The sequence below is a fragment of the Macrotis lagotis genome, chromosome 2, assembly GCF_037893015.1.
Source record: "Macrotis lagotis isolate mMagLag1 chromosome 2, bilby.v1.9.chrom.fasta, whole genome shotgun sequence".
NCBI classification, from domain to species: Eukaryota; Metazoa; Chordata; class Mammalia; order Peramelemorphia; family Peramelidae; genus Macrotis; species Macrotis lagotis.
In genome coordinates this window covers 233,528,797-233,547,030 of record NC_133659.1, presented here as the reverse complement: position 1 = coordinate 233,547,030, position 18,234 = coordinate 233,528,797, and the positions used below count along the sequence as shown (strand labels likewise).

The following is an 18,234-nucleotide window of genomic DNA, read 5'->3' as shown; positions in this document are numbered from 1 at the left end:
AGATGGGAGGAAAATTATCAATGATCATAACTGTGAATATGAATGTCATCAATTAATCAGAAGATAAAATGGATGAGAAAACATACTTCAAAAACATATTGTTTACATGAAACACTCTTAAAACAAATATTTGCACAGTTAAGATGAGAAACTAAAGCAAAATTGATACTACTTCAAATAAGCAAAAAATTCAGAAGTAGTAATTATAGACAAGGAAAAAAAGCAAAAATAGACATAATAAAAGAGGTGAACAAGGAAAACATTATACTTAAAAGCACCATAGATAATGAAGCAATATTAATATTTAAGTACCTAGAGGAAAAGTTTTAAAAATTACCAAGAGAAAGATGGTAAAAATAACAGTGGGGGACTCAAATGTACTCATTTTAGACCTAGAAAAACTTTTAAAAAAACCAATAAAAACTTAAATAACTGAAAAGAACTTTAGAATATCTAGAAATAATCTATCATATAGAATCTGTCAGTCAACAAGCATTTATTAAGTAATTACTAGGCTAACTATGAAGATATAAGGAAAAGTACAACATTGTCTCTGTCCTCAAGGAATTTAAGCTCTAATAACTACATGTAAACACCTAGGTACTTATAAAACACACACACACACACACACACATACACACACACAGATAAATATGGAAAATAAACTCAGAGGGAAAATTGGGTAAGGACTTGAAAAGGAATCCCAAATAAAATGAATTTGAAGGAAATCAGAGGTGCCAGTATGAAGAGTTATGGAAAGAGAGCATCCTAGTTATGGTGTTCAGCCCATGAAAAGTCATGGAATCAGAGTGTCATGTGTATGGAATAGCAACAAGGTAGATGTTAGATTGCAATGTATATGGAGGAGATTAAAATGTAAGATTTGATATTTGTCCTTTCTCAAAGGGGGATTAAAGACATCAGGAAGGTGATGTTTTGACTGACAAGTGAACTGAATTTAAGTGAGGCAGGGCTGTGCAAAGTCACCAACCTCACTCTCTCCTCAAGGCCATCTGTGTCCAGTGGCAAGATATAGGTCAGGATGACTGGAGATGAACCCTATAAGATTGAAAACATTGGAAAATATAAAGTTGTAAAAGGTTTAAAATGGTAAAAAATATTTTATATTTTATCCTGGAGGTGCTAAAGAGCTATTAAAATTACTGAATGTTATAATGCATTTTAGTACTGGGAGTTAATGAGCTAGAATGGAAAGAGACATGAATCAGGGAGGCTAACTAAAAGGCTACTGGAACGGTCCAGGCAAGAGACAAAGAAAGCCTGCACCATCTTGGCAATTATGAATGGTGAGAAAGGGATATATAGAAGAAATGTTAGGAAAATAGAAATGAGAAGACTTGGCAACAGATTGGTTGTGTGAAGTGAAAAAGAGAGGAGTCAGGGCTAATGGCAAGATTGTGAGCCTGAGTGACTCAGGAAAAGAGGGGTACACTGAAAAGTAATAGAGAAGTTGGAGTGGGGGGGTTCATTTAAGGGGAAAAAGAATTAGCTCTATTTTTGGCATATAGAATTTGAAATTCTTATTGGACATCCAGTTAGAGATGTTCAAGAAGCAGTTGATGATATGACTTACAGTCAAGAGAGATATTAGGACTGGCTATATATTTCTGATAATTATCTGTAAAGAGATGTACCAATGAGAGCTGATGAGATTATCAACAAATTACAGAGGACAGAGTCTTGGGGATATCCACAATTAGTCGTATCTGGAGGAAGATCTAGCAAAGGAAATTTAGAAGGAACTTTAAAAAATATATTATGTAATATAATATAAATAAATTATGTTACAGATCAGGACACAGAAAGCCTAAATATCCTTATCTTAGAAAAAGAAATTGAATAAGCCCATTAATTCTCTAGGGAAAAACACCCAGGAAACAGAAGGGTTCATGAGTGAATTCTACCAAACATTTAAAGAAAACTTAATTTCAATTCTATATAATTCATTTGGAAAAAATAAGCAAAGATGGAGTCCTACCAATCTACTTTTATTGATACAAATGTGGTGCTGATAATTAAACCATAAAGAGCTTATCAGAGAAAGAAAATTATAGACCCATTTCCCTAATGAATATTAATGCAAAAATTTTGAGCAAAAGGCTAGCAAGGTTATTACAGCAATATATGACAAGGATTATATACTATGTCCAGGTGGAATTTATAAATGGAATGCAGGGTAAGTTCAATATTAAGAAATTAGAAGAATAATAAAAAAATAGTTTAGACAGAAAGCTGAAAGCTGGGATACAAACTTTATACTGTGTCACTGATAAAGGTCTCATTTCTCAAATATGTTAAGAACTAAGCCAAATTTATAAGAACACAAATCTCCCCCCCCCCCCATTTATAAATGGCCAAAATAAACGAATAGAAAGTTTTCGGAAGAAGAAATCAAAACTATCTATAAGCAGATGAAGAGATGCTCCAAATCACTTTTTTTTAGTTTTTGCAAGGCAATGGGGTTAAAGTGGCTTGCTCAAGGCCACACAGCTAGGTAATTATTAAATGTCTGAGGCCGGATTTGAACTCAGGTACTCCTGACTCCAGGGCTGGTGTTCTATACACTGCACCACCTAGCTGCCCTCAAAGTCACTTTTGATTAGAGAAATACAAATTAAATCAGCTTTGAGCTAAGACCAACACAAAAAAAGAAAATGACAAATATTTGATGGAATGTGGGAAACTTGAGACACAAATGCACTATTGGTGGAGCTGTGAACTGATCCAACCATTCTAGAGATTTATTTGGAACTCTGTTCAGAGGGCAACCAAACTGGGATATTGGTCTGTATCCCAAAGAAATCATAAAAAGGGGAAAGAACCCAATAAAAATATTTATAGTAGCCATTTTCATAGTGGCAAATTATTGGAAACTGAGGGGATGTCCTTCAATTGAGGAATGCCTGAACAAGTGGTGGCATATATATGTGATGGACTATTATACAATAAGATATGATGAAGGCAGAACTAGAAAGACTTGTAGGAATTGATGCAAAATAAAATGAGCAGAACAGGAAAATAATGTACACAGTACATTGATGATCAACTATGAATGACACAACTCAGCATCACAATGATCCAAGACAAGTACAAAGGACTCATGAAGGACTACACATCCAGATAGAGAACTAAAGTACTTTGGATGCAGATTGAAGCATATTTTCTTCAATTATTTTATTTTTTCTCACTGTTATTTTTTCATTTGATCTAAATCTTTTTTTTGATCTAAATCTTTTCCCACAACTAAAACTAATATGAAAATATGTTAAATATGATAGCACATGAATGAATTAAATGAAACTGCCTACCAATTTCAGAAGAGGAGAAACAGGGAAGGAGGGAGAAAAATTTGGAATTCAAAATATTGTAAAATTTAACACAAACATTTCCACAATATGTAATCAGGGAAAAATAAATTCTATTTAATAATACAAATAAATAAACAAACAAACAAACAAACAAACAAATAAATGAATAAATGGATAAATGCTATTTAAATTTAAATTCAACTGCAACACTTAAAAAAGAAACTATATTATGTTTTGGGGCAAAGAAAACCTTCCAAATAAATATAGACAAGAAGAAAGAGTAAGCACATCCTTTACTGAATACAATTTAATATAAATTATATCTGGCAAATAATCTTGGAAGAAAGATTGAAAGAGTTGACTAAATAATTAAATATAAATTAATAATAATAATAACTATAATTGATATTTTAAGAACAAATCAATCAAAACTAATTTTCTTAGAGAAAATTACAACAATGATACAACATATAAAACTTTTGGAATGAAGTTAAATAATCCTTGGAGAGATAATTTTTATCTCTAAATACATTAATCAATAAACTAGAAAGAGAACAGATTAATTGATTGCTAATGAAAATTTTAAAAATATACTAGAATAGCAAGAATTACAGAAAACTCTAAACAGCAAATTAGAAATCTAGAAATTGGGGACAGATAGGTGGCTCAGTGGATAGAGCACTGGCCCTGGAGTCAGGAGGACCTGAGTTCAAATTTGGTCTCAGACACATAATAATTACATAGCTGTGTGACCCTGGGCAAGTCACTTAACTCTACTCCCTTGTTTAAAAAAATATCAAGAAATTGAAAGGACAGATTAACAAACTGGGATTAAAAAACACTGAATTGACAAATAAAAGTAAGGGTTTGTTTCTGAATGAATTGATAAATAAATAGCCACTCTGATTTTTTAAAAAAGCTAACTAATATTAAAATGATAAAGGAATATTTATAATAGTTTATGAGAAAAAGAAACTATTAGAAATAATTTTATCCAATTATATGCTAATTAAATCAAGAACTTCGATGAAATATATTATTATTTATGAAATATAAAATGCCTAGATTAAGAGAACAAGGAATTATAATAATAATGCTATCTATATAAATCAAAAATAAAAAAGATATCAAATAAACTATAAATGTATTCCCAAAGGGATAAAACAGGACCAGATGGATTTACAAAAGTATCAAATCAAAACTTCAAAGAAAAATTAACTTGGGGCAGCTAGGTGGTGCAGTGGATAGAACACTGGCACTGAATTCAGGAGGACCTGAGTTCAAATCTGACCTCAGACACTTAGTAATAATTAATCAGCTGTGTGACCTTAGGCAAGTCACTTTAACCCCATTGCCTTGCAAAAACCAAAAAGAAAAAAATAGAAAAATTAATCCCAATAATACATGAACCGTTGTAAAAAAAAAAAGCAGAATTTCTTATAATTATGTTATGCAAATGTAGTTTCATTGCTTACAACTGAAACAGACAAGTAGAAAAAGAATACTACACAGTAGTAGTAGTAGGTATTGTAGGAATAGTAGTAGTAGTAGTAGTAGTAGTAGTAGTAGTAGTAGCAGCAGCAGCAGCAGCAGCAGTAGTAGTAGTAGTAGTAGTAGTAAGTTACTATTCTTCTTAATCAAACAGGGCCATGTCCTCATAAATACTATAGCATTCCTCATATATTGTATTTATTATAGTACGAGGAATATTGTGCAAAGACATTCTTCTTGCTGCCTTTTCCAGAAGAATTTCACTCCATGTTAATAGGTAACAAGACTTCTGGTGAAGATCTGTATACTGTGGGGGTCCTTGGCCTTATGGATATGATTTCCCTCTCACAGTGCTCCAGCAACGCTGGAGCCAGTATGTGATTTTCTAGTGACAAATTGGCAATGAGACAGTACATCTTGATGTATATAACAATATTTTTAGTGAACATTTACACAAAAAATGTTTTGAAATATTAGCAAAGAGACCACAATGACCACAAACAAACACACACACACACACACACACACACACACACACACACACACACACACACACCACACACAGACATACACAGATACACATATACACAAACACACAGAGTACAAATTTACCAAGAATGCAGAATTGGTTCAAAGATGGAGAATATAAAAATAAATAATGGCAGTAATAAAAAGAAAAAATATGACAAAAAATCAAAATATGCTATAAAAACTTTTGGATAAATACAACAAAAAATAAGTTTAGGAATAGTTGTGTTTTTAATATGGTAAGTAGTTACTTTGTAAAATGCAGAGTCATTATTACATGGAGAAAATCTATTGGAAATTTTCAGAAACTATTTTGTCCATCTATATATAAAAATTAATAACTTACAGTAAATTCCAATAAACATTCAAATAATAGTCAATTGTATAGTTTGAGATATAAAGGAAAAAAGAACCCCTTTTAAATTTTTTTATGATACTAATATTGTCTTGATACCTAATCAGACCTATATTCCTAATGAAAATTGATGAAAATTGCTTTAAAATATAAGTAAGTAGTATACAATAGCATATTATAATATTATATGGTTTGCCAGGTTGCATTTGTGCCAGGAATGCTGAGTTGGTTCAATAAGAAATAATTATAAATAAAATAAATCATATTAATAATAAAACCATATGGATAAATCATTAGATGCTAAAAGGAACCTTTTTCTTTTAGGTTTTTTTGCAAGGCAAATGGATTTAAGTGGCTTTTCCAAGGCCACACACCTGGGTAATTATTAAGTGTCTGAGGCGGGATTTGAACTCAGGTACTCTTGACTCCAGGGCCGGTGCTCTATCCACTGAGCTACCTAGCTGCCCCCTAAGAGGAACCTTTTAGATGAAATCTAGAACCCATTTCTTCTTTAGACTTTAACCAAAATTGTAAAACAAAACTTAATATACAAATAACATCAGAAGAAATATTAACTGTTCATGAGAAGGCAGAGTCAATACAATAATAATGACAATTTTCCCCTAACTAATTAATATATTCATTGCCATCTCATTTAAATTATGTTTTTTGCTGAATTAGAAAAAAATAATAAAATTCATTTGGAAAAACAAAAAGACAAGAATATTTCTGGAAATGATGAAAGAAAATGTTAGGAAAGGAAATTTAGCAGTACCAAATCTTAAACTATATTATAAGATAGTAATTATTAAAACTTTCTGGTACTGGCTAAGAAATAAAAAAGATAAATAAGTGGAATAGAGTAGGCATAAAATTTGCAGCAACAAATAAACATAATAACCTTATTTCTTGACATGTAATGACATTAGATTTTAGGATAGGCATTCATTAAAAATTAAGTAAAAATTGTTAGGAAAATTGTAAAATAATATGATAGAAACTGGGTATAGACCAATATCTTACACCATTTACCTAGATAAGATCAAAATGGATGCATGACCTAACTGTAAAAAGAGATTTTACAAGAAAATTAGAGCATAGAACATATTACTTATCAGACTTATAGATAGGTAAAAAAATTCATAAATAAACAAGTGATAGCAAAGTTAAGTGTAAAATGGATGATTTTGATTACTTTAAATTAAATTTAAAAAGGTTTTGTGCAGCCCCCCCCAATTGAGCCAAGATCAGAAGGAAATCAGAAAATTCAGGAAAACATTTATATACCAGATAAAGATCTCATCTCTAAATATAGACAGAACTTGTCAACTTTATAAGAATATGAGCCATTCTCTAATTAACAAATGGTCAAAAGATAAAAACAAGCAATTTTCCAAAGAAGAAGTCAAAATAATTTATAGTCATATGAAAAAATATTTTAAATATTTTTGATTAGAGAATGTAAATTAAAACAACCATGAGATATCATTTTACATCTACTAGATTAACTAAAATAATAGAAGAAAAAATTACAAATGTAGTAGGTCATATGGAAAAATTAGGAAACTAATTTTTTGGCAAGCAATGTGGTATTATTCCAAGGAATTACTAAACTACCTATACCCTTTGATCCAACAATACCACTTTTTTGTCTAATTCCAAAGTCAGGGGAAAAGAAAAAGTATATATGTTTTAATATGTTTATATTGGCTCTCTTTGCAGTGAAAAAGAACTGGAAATTGCAGGGATGCCCATCAGTTGGGGAATGACTGAACAAGTTGTGGCATATTGTTTTAAGAAATGATGAGCTCAATGATTTTAGAACAACATGGAAAGACTTGCACAAAATAATAAAGAGCTAAATGAGCAGAACAAAGACAACACAATAAACAATAACGGCAATATTGAATGACTTTGAGTAAATAAGTTATTTTGGCTACTATAAATACCCACATTAACTATAAAGATAATAGGAAGAAATATGCATCTAGAGAAAAAGCTGGTATATGTATTTGTGATCAATGGTAGCCAGTCTCAAGGATGGGTGGTGGAGGAAAGGAAAAATAAGAAATTTATGTGACAATTTTGTTGTGTATTTGGACAAAATAGATTTATGCAATCATTTTTTATTGCACTGTGCTATGGAAATGCTTCTTTTATTCCATAAATTAAAAGCAAATTAAAAAAATTAAAAATTGAAGAATGCATAGAAATTTTAAAAATTGCTTAATATAGCAAATATTGTGTTGAATGTTTCAGTCATGTCCTACTCTTCATGGTCCCGTTTGGGTTTTTTTTTTTTGTCAAAGATACTGGAGTGGTTTGCTATTTCCTTCTCTAGATAGATCATTTTACTAATGAGGAAATCGAAGCAAACAAGGTTACAGCTAGTAAATGTCTGAGGTTGGATTTGAACTTGGAAAGATGAGTCCTTACTTTGGACCCTGTGCTCTAATCCACTGTTCAACCTAGTTGCCTCAAATATAATAATATGGCAAATAGTATCTATCTAAATCTAAGAGCAAATATATGCAATGTAGAAAAGTTAGAAGCAAGCATTTATTGAGTACCCACAGACACTGTGCTAAGAGGTTTGTAAATATTTGATTTTCAAAAACAATAATGGGTAGTAGATACTTTTATTATCATCATTTTATAGTTGAGGAAACTGAGGCAGATAGCTATTAATTTATTCATAGACATAGCTATAAAGTGTCTCAGGATAGATTTGAATTTGTCTTCTTGACTCCAGGACCACTGCACTATCCTTTGAACCACCTTTCTGCCTCTAATAGCAAAATTACCCAAAATCACAATGCTAGTTAATAGAGTGCCAAAAATGTTAGTTAAAGCCACAAGACAAAGAAGAGATATTGAGGGAATAACCACTGGCAAAGAGGAATGAAAATGATCACTCTTTGCCAATAATATGATTTATTTGAGAAAAACCCTAAAGAGCCTATATTTCCCACAGAAATCAAAGAATATGTATTTATGTCTATATAGAGTCATACATAGATACTGAATCTTTTTTTGTAGTAATCAAGCATTATAAACTAAGGTGTCCTTTTTAAAAAGACTATACAAATCATAGAACCTGAATTTAATGATATATACTCTTGTGCCATTAGGTTTGGACTCATTTGTAAACAACTGGGAAAGCTGGAAAGTTATCTGACAGAATTTTTGTATCAAGTGACATTTTATATCATATAACAATATAAATTCTAAATTACCACAAGATTTAGGTAAGAAATGTAACATTATATTAGAATTTGAGGAGCAAGGGAGTGACAAGGTACATAAAAGAACATCTTTATAAAAATGTCCACAGCCATTTTGTTGTTCAGCTGTTTCAATCTACTCTTCATGACCACATTTTGAGGTTTTCTTGGCAAGGATACTATAGTGGTTTTCCATTTCCTTTTCCAGTTCATTTTACAGATGAGAAAACTGAGGCAAAGAGGCTTAAGTGATTTGTCCAGTGCACCATAGCTAATCTGAAGCCAAATTTGAACTCAGGGAGAGGAGTCCTTATCACTCCAGTCCTAGCACTCTTTGCAGTTTCACATCATCTAGTTGGACTGTCAAATGGATAAACTAAAAATGATTTATATGTGTAACACTGATTATCAGATTGCACATCTGGAACTGGAAGAGAATTTGGAAACCACTTAGTCTTGTTTTAGAGATGAAGAAACAGGTTCAACAGGGCTAACATAGGTAGTAGAACATCTAGATATAAAACTGCAGTTTAATTAAAAGCTGAACAAATCCTTGCATATTATGTCCTCTTGAGAACTGTGTTTTAACAGTGTGGTAATTTTCTTCACTTATGAAGATCATGACAGTTTTATAATTTACAAACTTAAGGAAGTTGTCAGACTCAGAGAGATTAATATAGCATATTAATATATTAGAATATTGTGGTGCTACAAAATGATAAATATGGAACATCTACAGAAAGGTGCAAAGATTTTTCATGGCAGTTCATAGCAAAATCAGAACTATCAAATCTATATACATATTCATGAAAGAAAAGAAGGAAAAGAAAAGGAAAAAGAAAAGATTATAGAAGGGAGAAAAATGGAGAATGGAGAGAGAGGAAAAAGAAAAGAAAAAAGGACAGATTGGAAAGGATAAGAAAAAGATGAAAATAGATTCAAATTTGGTGGAACTTAGTGGACTTGAAAGGGACCACAGAAAAAAACTTTTTGCCTTTTTTTTTCTTAACTAATTTGTTTCTGTCTTTTCAAAGGCTAAGGATTTGTGGGTTAAAATTCATTTTATTTTGTTGCTTTTGATGATCATTAAGTTCATAACTTTAAAAATGTTATTTAACTATTTGTGGCAAGAGAATTGATTAATTAAATTTGTGTAAGGATAGTGTTATCACTATAAGAACACATAGATTATGGAAAAACATACCTAGAAAACACACTAGTCTTTCTAAATGTAAGCCAGCTAGGAATATCATATTCTCAGAGCCTCACAGCTCTGCCATCTGCCTCTCTTGTTCTCCTTCCTTCTAAGGTTAACATGCGCAGTTCAAAATAACAGATCAGCCTCAAAAACCAACCCAGAGATTCTAGATCTCTTTGTTTTTGATTTTATTTTTTAAATGTTATTTATAGCACCAAAGAGGAAGAGCAGCAATTAAAATATTGCCCTTTCCTCTCCAGTCATCAATTGTTCAGTCTTTTTGACTTCAGGAACACTGAATTTTATTGAAGTCTTCCTTGACCACCCTACATAATATTTTCCCTATACTATCTGTATCACCTTTTAGCATTTAGCAAGTTTCTTAAATTCAAATGAATTTAGGTATTTTCAGGAACTAGTCATGGTAATAATTTTACTGGATACAGTTAATACTTTTACTCTGCCATCCCATAATTTTGATAACCCTAATATTCAATAATATAGACCTTTACTAGATTTAATAACTAATATGATGCCAATGCCTTTCTGAATGCTTTCCTTGTGAATTCGTGCAATCTCAGAACAAAGGGAATTTATTACCACAAAGGATTAACTTTCATTTTTAGAAAGCATAAAATCACCCATTTTTGTTGCAACAATGTTTGTGAAGCAACAATCATTGTTATAAGTTATCTTTTTGTGTTAGATTTAGATTCTAATCTTGAAAAAATTGTAATCTCCTCTTTCCTTGAGGACAAGGATAGTTTTTGATATTTCTCTTTACTCTGCCTTTCCTATTCCACAAAACAGTTCCTTAGAATAATGCCCCAAATATAGATGTCCAATAAAAATTTATTTATAAAATGAACTTAGCTACTCCCATCTTAACTACCTTCATCCTAAGGTGAACCTAGGTCTCTTCAATGATGAAGAATCAATTATAATGCCAGCAAATTCATATGCACCTATGGTTTGTTCTCCAATTATGCTACACACTCTCTTTAGATAGAATAAGACCTATAAATATTAATTTATGGTGTTACTCAGTGTACTGATTTGGACAAGGGAGAAATTTGTCTCAGAATCATAGATTCTTGGACCTCAGACTACATCTATTACATTTACTAACTCACATACAAATCCCTTCTATAATATTCCTAGCTACAATATCTGTCATGAATAATTCAGAGAATTGAACTCAGAACTTTTTTACTTTACCCTGTGGGCTGAATGTGACCCAAAAGGTAGGTGGTGAGACTGGATATAGCTGTTATGTATATTTCTATACCTTTACTACAGCAGGCACAGGAATGGGTGAACTCAATGGGTCATTCACCTGCTTCATGTTGTCTGATTGGTTGATGGGGTGTGATACTGGTTCATTTCTATCATTTTCAGAGCCAGAAGTATGATCCTGAAATGCAATTTAATTTCATTAATGGGGAGGAGGAAAAATAATGAGATGCAGTTGTTAAAACATAGCTCCTACTTCCAGTTCTGCTAACCTAATCCTATTTTTCCTCTGAGGGGTTCTGTTAGATAGTATGGATATATATCTATCTGAAAGCTATTGAACTCAAATGGATATAAAAGGAATTGGCTTATTTATTTGTATTTCTGCATGTGACTAATTATATGTAGATGGAAGGGCTAGTTCATAGCTTAGAGTTGTGTAGTAGAAATGAGCTGTTATCATGTTATTTAAATGTTCTTTTCTGATTCTGCATATTTTTGGATCTACTTCCTAGAAATTAGCCTTCTATTCTAAAGAACCAGTACCTAAATGAAATGGTCTATGGTGTGAAAAATCCTTACCTCATTCCATCCTCAAAGTCAACCTTTGAAATAGAGAAGATGATACTGGGGCTCATTAGAATTTCCCGTAGATAGTTGAAAGATCTTTTGTCTCTTCTCATTTTTTCTTTAAGTCACAGGACTGAAGGATTAACCTTGACCTCCTATCTAACTACTTGTTCTACCTACCAAATCAAGAAGATGCCTCACTTTGGGTATATATTCCTGTATCTGCATTACTTCTTCCCTTCCTTGACCTTTATTATTATTATTCCTTAAATCATTTAATATTCATCCATTAATTTGTTGGTGACTTTGTGTTCTTAGGAATTTATTTTCCTTTCAACAAAGTAAGAAAATGCTTACTTAAATAGAAGTAGACAGAAAAAGAGTTCTGGAGATAGCTAATATCTTAATTCTTTGGGGAATAAATAAAAGTCATTAATCATGGAAATAAGATGCTTGGCTCAAATTTTCTTTATACTTTAATATATTTAAGTTTGAGTTTGCAAGTTTAGTCCCCTAAGGGTTGTTTATTTTCTTCTAGGTAATGTGCCTCTAATTCTGAAGGCTGCTACCATGAGAAGATTGGTGATTTGGCTTATGCTTTATGTGGGGGAAATGGTTCTGTTTTCCCCTATGAGTATCAAGAAAGAAAGAGAATAGCACATACATATTGTATTACAAATACCAAATAGTATCTAGTTTTTAAGTGTATAAATAAGTTAAATATACAAAAAGAGTGACTGTAATTCTGAGTATGTATTTCACATACTTTTTAGATTATCTTTTTTTAAGTGTGACTATTCTCTCATGGTCTTTCCAACACTGAATATTTCCATCATTGCTAATTTGAGAGACTAAGATACTATATCTCAGAGTTTTTTAAATTTTCATTCTTATAATCATTTTTTGGATCAGTTTTATGTTTATTGAAAATGTCTTCATATCCTTCAGTCATTTATCTATTGAGGGATGGTCACTTCTCTATAGTTTTTGAATGTTAGTTATACTTATATCAGATATGTTTAATAAAAAGATTCCCTTTTTTCAGCTTGTACTTTTAAAAAATTATTCTAACTACATTCATTTTATTTGTGTGCAACTCTTACATCTAGTACCTCTAGATCGTCTTATATCCAGTTTGATTTGATCACTTTAGTCTGGCTTAACATTGGCAGTACTGGAGTCCCAGAGAAGAGTTCATTACCTTCTAGTTACCCTCAGATTCTCTCAGGACCTCAGGGCTAACCCTGTTGTGGAGGAATACAGTCCTCCTGGTCACCACTGTACACAATGGTGTGCTTCTGTTTACACAAAACCAGCTACTCACATTGATGACACATTAAATCTTGACAATAAAGTAGGAGTAATAACAATCACTACTACCCTTACTGAGGTTCTAAGAGTTAAAATGACTTGTCTCAGGCCACAAAAGCATTGTCAGAAATAAGATTTTTAACCCATTTTCACACTCAAAATTGAATACTCTTGTACTTAATTGTAAACAATGATATTTCATAATTATGTAAAAGGAATTTGGCCTATGTTGGATAACCTAATATAAAGGACCCCTCATGAAAATTGCAGAAAACATGCTTTGGAGACAGGAACACTGTTGTTAATGTCTAGATATTTTGATTGCCTACAATGTGAGCCTCTTTCCATTGGCTACCACAGCTGAACTCAGCTGCATCTTTAAATCTCTCTAAGGAACAGTCATTCTCTATTTCCTGTCTAGTCTAAGTTTGAAGGACTCATTCAGTCATAGCAGGGATACCATACATTAAACTGGGGACAAAGACCTGAGGGTTGCCTTTTCCTTAGGTCCTATGACCCCAGTCCATTTCAGTTCTAGCTTCAAGCAGTGAAGTCCTGGTGAGAGAGAAAACCTTGAAGCCCAGAATTCCAGATTGCTAACTTTACATTACTTTAGAATAGGTATTGAAACCAGTCCATTAGAGAAGCCCAGGAAAAATCAGGGTACCTTGAAGGATCAAAAGAGGATCCTCTCTTACCCACTATTATTCATTATCATTCCACACTGTGTCCTTTCAAGTAACTATGATAGCTTTATCTCTACTTCTCTATGACTTTTTCTTCTCTAGTCCCCCCTTATGCAAGTAGAACAAAGAACAGTCCTTTTTTCTAGGGAGGAGGTAGATTAATAGATAAGAGTGTTCCTGAATTTGAATCCATGCTACTAACTATAGACTATTCACTTTCCTTGTTACTTGCTTTCATTATCTGTTTAATAGGGATAATATTTCCACTAGTTACTTCAAAGGATAGTACACGGAAGTTAACTTAAAAGTTGTTAATTTCTAATATTTTATAAATATGATAGAACTGTTTTTTTTGGCTATTCAACTGTGTAGAACCAAAGGTTCAAGGGGTCCTTTGTCATCATCAAATTGGTCTGTAAAAATGTAAGAGGAAAATTAGCTGTTTTAAATTAAGATAAAGAGAAATTTCAGAGGGATAAAGAAGAAATATTTTTGATAGATTATTTGTTCAGTTGAGAAAGATTCTGGAATATTTTTCCTTATGATAAAGAAAATACCACAGATTTGGGGACCTGAATTTTGTTCATTTACCTGAGTTGTTTCTGATGGGACAGATGAAGAAGCCTCTGTGACTTTTGTATCAGCTGTGAAACTATTAGAACTCTGTGAGTCTTCACTTCGTGTCTGTTCTGAAGAAAGTTCATCATTGCTACTATCCTCATCAAAGGCAAAAGCATCTGTTGATTTCGACATATCTGCATGATTACCTATCAGAGAAAACATAAAAACTATTTGACCATTTACCAACTGAAGAAGACTTTTATTCTTACAAATTTGAATCATTTCCTTATGTATCTGGAATTTATATCTTTATCAAAGAAACGTGCTACAAAAATTTCCCCTACTTATTTGTTATTTTGGAAAAAAATTTAAAAAAATTGTCCATTTCATCTTCTGTGATTCTATAACTTATTTTTTATCAATCAAACATAAAGCATTTATTAACTATCGCTAGGGTTTGGGCACTATATTATTGCTATTAAAAAAAGGTAAAAGATAGTCCTAGCCCTCACAGAGCTTACAGTTCAATCAGGGAAAGAACAAACAAACGAATATTTACAAAATGATCAGTAAATAGGATAAAAAAAAGAAATATAGAGGGAAGATATTAGTATTTTTTAAATTTAAATTTATTTTTATTAAAGATATTATTTGAGTTTTACATTTTCCCCCAATCTTGCTTCCCCCCTCCACTGACAGAGAGCACTCTGTCAGTCTTTACTTTGTTTCCATCTTGTACCTTGATCCAAATTGGGTATGATGAGAGAGAAATCATATCCTTAAAGAGAAGTCTAAGAGGTAACAAGATCAGACAATAAGCTATCTGTTTTTTTCTAAATTAAAGAGAATAGTCCTTGCACTTTGTTCAAACTCCATAGCTCCTTATCTGGATACAGATGCTACTCTCCTTTGCAGACAGCCCAAAATTGTTCCCGATTGTTGCCCTGATGGAATGAGCAAGTCCTTCAAGGTTGAGCATCGCTCCCATGTTGCTGTTAAGGTGTTTTTCTGGTTCTGCTCATCTCACTCAGCATCAGTTCATGCAAATCCCTCCAGGTTTCCCTGAAATCCCGTCCTTCCTGGTTTCTAATAGAACAATAGTGTTCCATGACATACATATACCACAGTTTGCTAAGCCATTCCCCAATTGAAGGACATTTACTGGATTTCCAATCCTTTGCCACCACAAACAGGGCTGCTATAAATATTTTTGTACAAGTAATGTTTTTACCCTTTTTCCTCATCTCTTCAGGGTATAGACCCAGTAGTGATATTGCTGGGTCAAAGGGTGTGCACATTTTTGTTGCCCTTTGGGCATAGTTCCAAATAGCTCTCCAGAAGGGTTGGATGAGTTCACAGCTCCACCAACAGTGTAATAGTGTCCCAGATTTCCCACATCCCTTCCAACAATGATCATTATCCTTCCTGGTCATACTGGCCAATCTGAGAGGTGTGAGGTGGTACCTCAGAGAAGCTTTAATTTGCATTTCTCTAATAATTAATGATTTAGAGCATTTTTTTCATATAGCTATAGATTACTTTGATCTCCTCATCTGTAAATTGCCTTTGCATATCCTTTGACCATTTGTCAATTGGGGAGTGGCTTTTTGTTTTAAAAATATGACTCAGTTCTCTGTATATTTTAGAAATGAGTCCTTTGTCAGAATCATTAGTTATAAAGATTGTTTACCAATTTACTACATTTCTTTTGATCTTGGTTACATTGGTTTTATCTGTGCAAAAACTTTTTAATTTAATGTAATTGAAATCATCTAATTGGATTTTGGTGATGTTCTCCAACTCTTCCTTAGTCATAAACTGTTCCCCTTTCCATAGATCTGACAGGTAGACTAGTCCTTGATCTTCTAATTTGCTTATAGTATTGTTTTTTTATGTCTATGTCCTGTAACCAAATGGATCTTATCTTGGTAAAGGGTGTGAGGTGTTGGTCTAATCTAAGTTGGAAGATACTAGTATTATAGAGAAATTAGGGAAGGTTTCTAGTAAAATAGGTTTTAAAGTTATTCAGGGAGATTAATAATGCTTTGTGAACTCCTCACCCATACATAGATTTCCACTCAGTTTATAATTTGACTTTTACATCTAAATCCATGTACCTTTAGGAACTCCTATTTGATATGCAATGCTAAATGCTTAATTTCTGATAGATAGCTATCAAGTTTTTCCAATAGTTTTTGTCAAATAGTGAATTTATCCCTAATAGCTTTGAATTTCTTCAATACATCTATGGGTTTATTAAAGAGAAAACTACAAGATTAATTTATTTCTGTATATTGCATAATCAATATATTCCACTAATCAACCTCTTAATTCATTTAGACAATAACAAATAATTTTATAATTATGTTTTTATTATATAGTTTGGGATAATTGTTTGACTTTTTTATTATTTCTCTTTAGAGTCTTGATCTTTTTATTCCTATTGATAGATATAATTTTTAGCTCTATAAATTAATCCTTTTGTATTTTAATTGATACTTAATTGAGAGAGTAAATTAATTGTGGTAATATTATCAGTTTTATTGTATTGGATTAGCCTGGACCAGAGAAATTATTATCTATGTTTAGGTCTGTTTTTGTTTCTGTAAAGATATTTTGTAGTTGTTTGAAGTTGTATAAATTCTGAATTTTGGATGGACTTTTTCTCCTTCTGGGCTTTGTTGATAATATATAGAAATGCTGGTCATTTGTATTTATTTTATGTCCTACAATTGTGCTGAATTCATTTCAATCAATTTTAGTTGATTCTAGGATTCTCTAAGTCAAAGATGTCAAATATGCAGGATTTGGGTCACATGCTTTCTATAACATTCCTAAGTTCCTTTTTTTTTTAACAAGGCAGTGGGGTTAAGTGACTTGCTTGTTAGTTTTCTGGTATAAATCCAAGCTACTCAAATGTACAATTTTTTTGATATGTTGCTGCAGCTTCTTTGCTAATATTTTGGTTTAAAATTTTCCATCAATATCACATAGGGATAGTTTTCTTCATTCATTTGGACTCTCTTTGGTTTAGATATCAAGTTTGTGTTTGTATCAAAGAAGAAGTTTGGTAAAAAATTCTATTTCCTGCTTTTGTAAACAATTATTAGGGCAAGAATTCATTTTTGTTTAAATATTTGATAGAATTGATTTCTAAAGCCATGTAGTCCTGATTTTTTTTTCCATAGGATATTTTGGTGACTTGTTCAGTTTATTTTTTTCTGAGTGGCTTTGTCTTGTCCTATTAATGTCAGCATTTCATATTTCCTATATATTTATTGATTTCATTTATTAGTTTTATTGATATAGATTTGGGCAAAAAGAGTTTCTAATAACTTCTTTTATCTCTTTTCCATTTTTGTGATTTTTTCCTTTTTATTTTTGATACAGATAATTTGAATTACTTCTTTTAAATTAAAAAAATTTAAAAATTAGTTAATAGTATATCTATTTTATTTTTAAAAAACAGATCCTAGTTTTATTTACCATCCGGGCTTTCATTAATCACATTAAAATGCTCCAAATCATCACTACATAGAGAAATACAAACTAAACTTACTCTGACATTCCACCTCTTACCCATCAGAATGGCAAGTGATATAAAAGGAAAATGAAATGTTGGAATGTCTATGGAATAAACAGGCAAGCTATGGAATAAACAGCAAAAGGAATTTCTCTTTCAGAGAAATCTGAGAAGACTTCCATAAGTTAATGTAGAGTAAAGTGAGCAGAACCAGAACAATTTACA

At 31.8% G+C, this 18,234-nt stretch overlaps 1 protein-coding gene across 14 annotated transcripts in view; it reads right to left on the bottom strand.

The window, feature by feature from the left end:
• Positions 1-18,234, bottom strand: part of MYOCD (myocardin) — a 157,490-nt gene that overhangs the window by 40,099 nt on the left and 99,157 nt on the right. For 12 of the 14 annotated variants that reach the window (XM_074225150.1, XM_074225147.1, XM_074225141.1 and 9 more), the window contains 2 exons: positions 14,517-14,692; positions 11,414-11,539 (listed from right to left, as the gene is read on the bottom strand). In XM_074225150.1, coding sequence (XP_074081251.1) covers positions 11,414-11,539; positions 14,517-14,692 — 302 coding nt within the window. The remainder of the gene's footprint in view (positions 1-11,413; positions 11,540-14,516; positions 14,693-18,234) is intronic. The other 2 variants (XM_074225139.1, XM_074225145.1) reach the window with 2 other exon arrangements.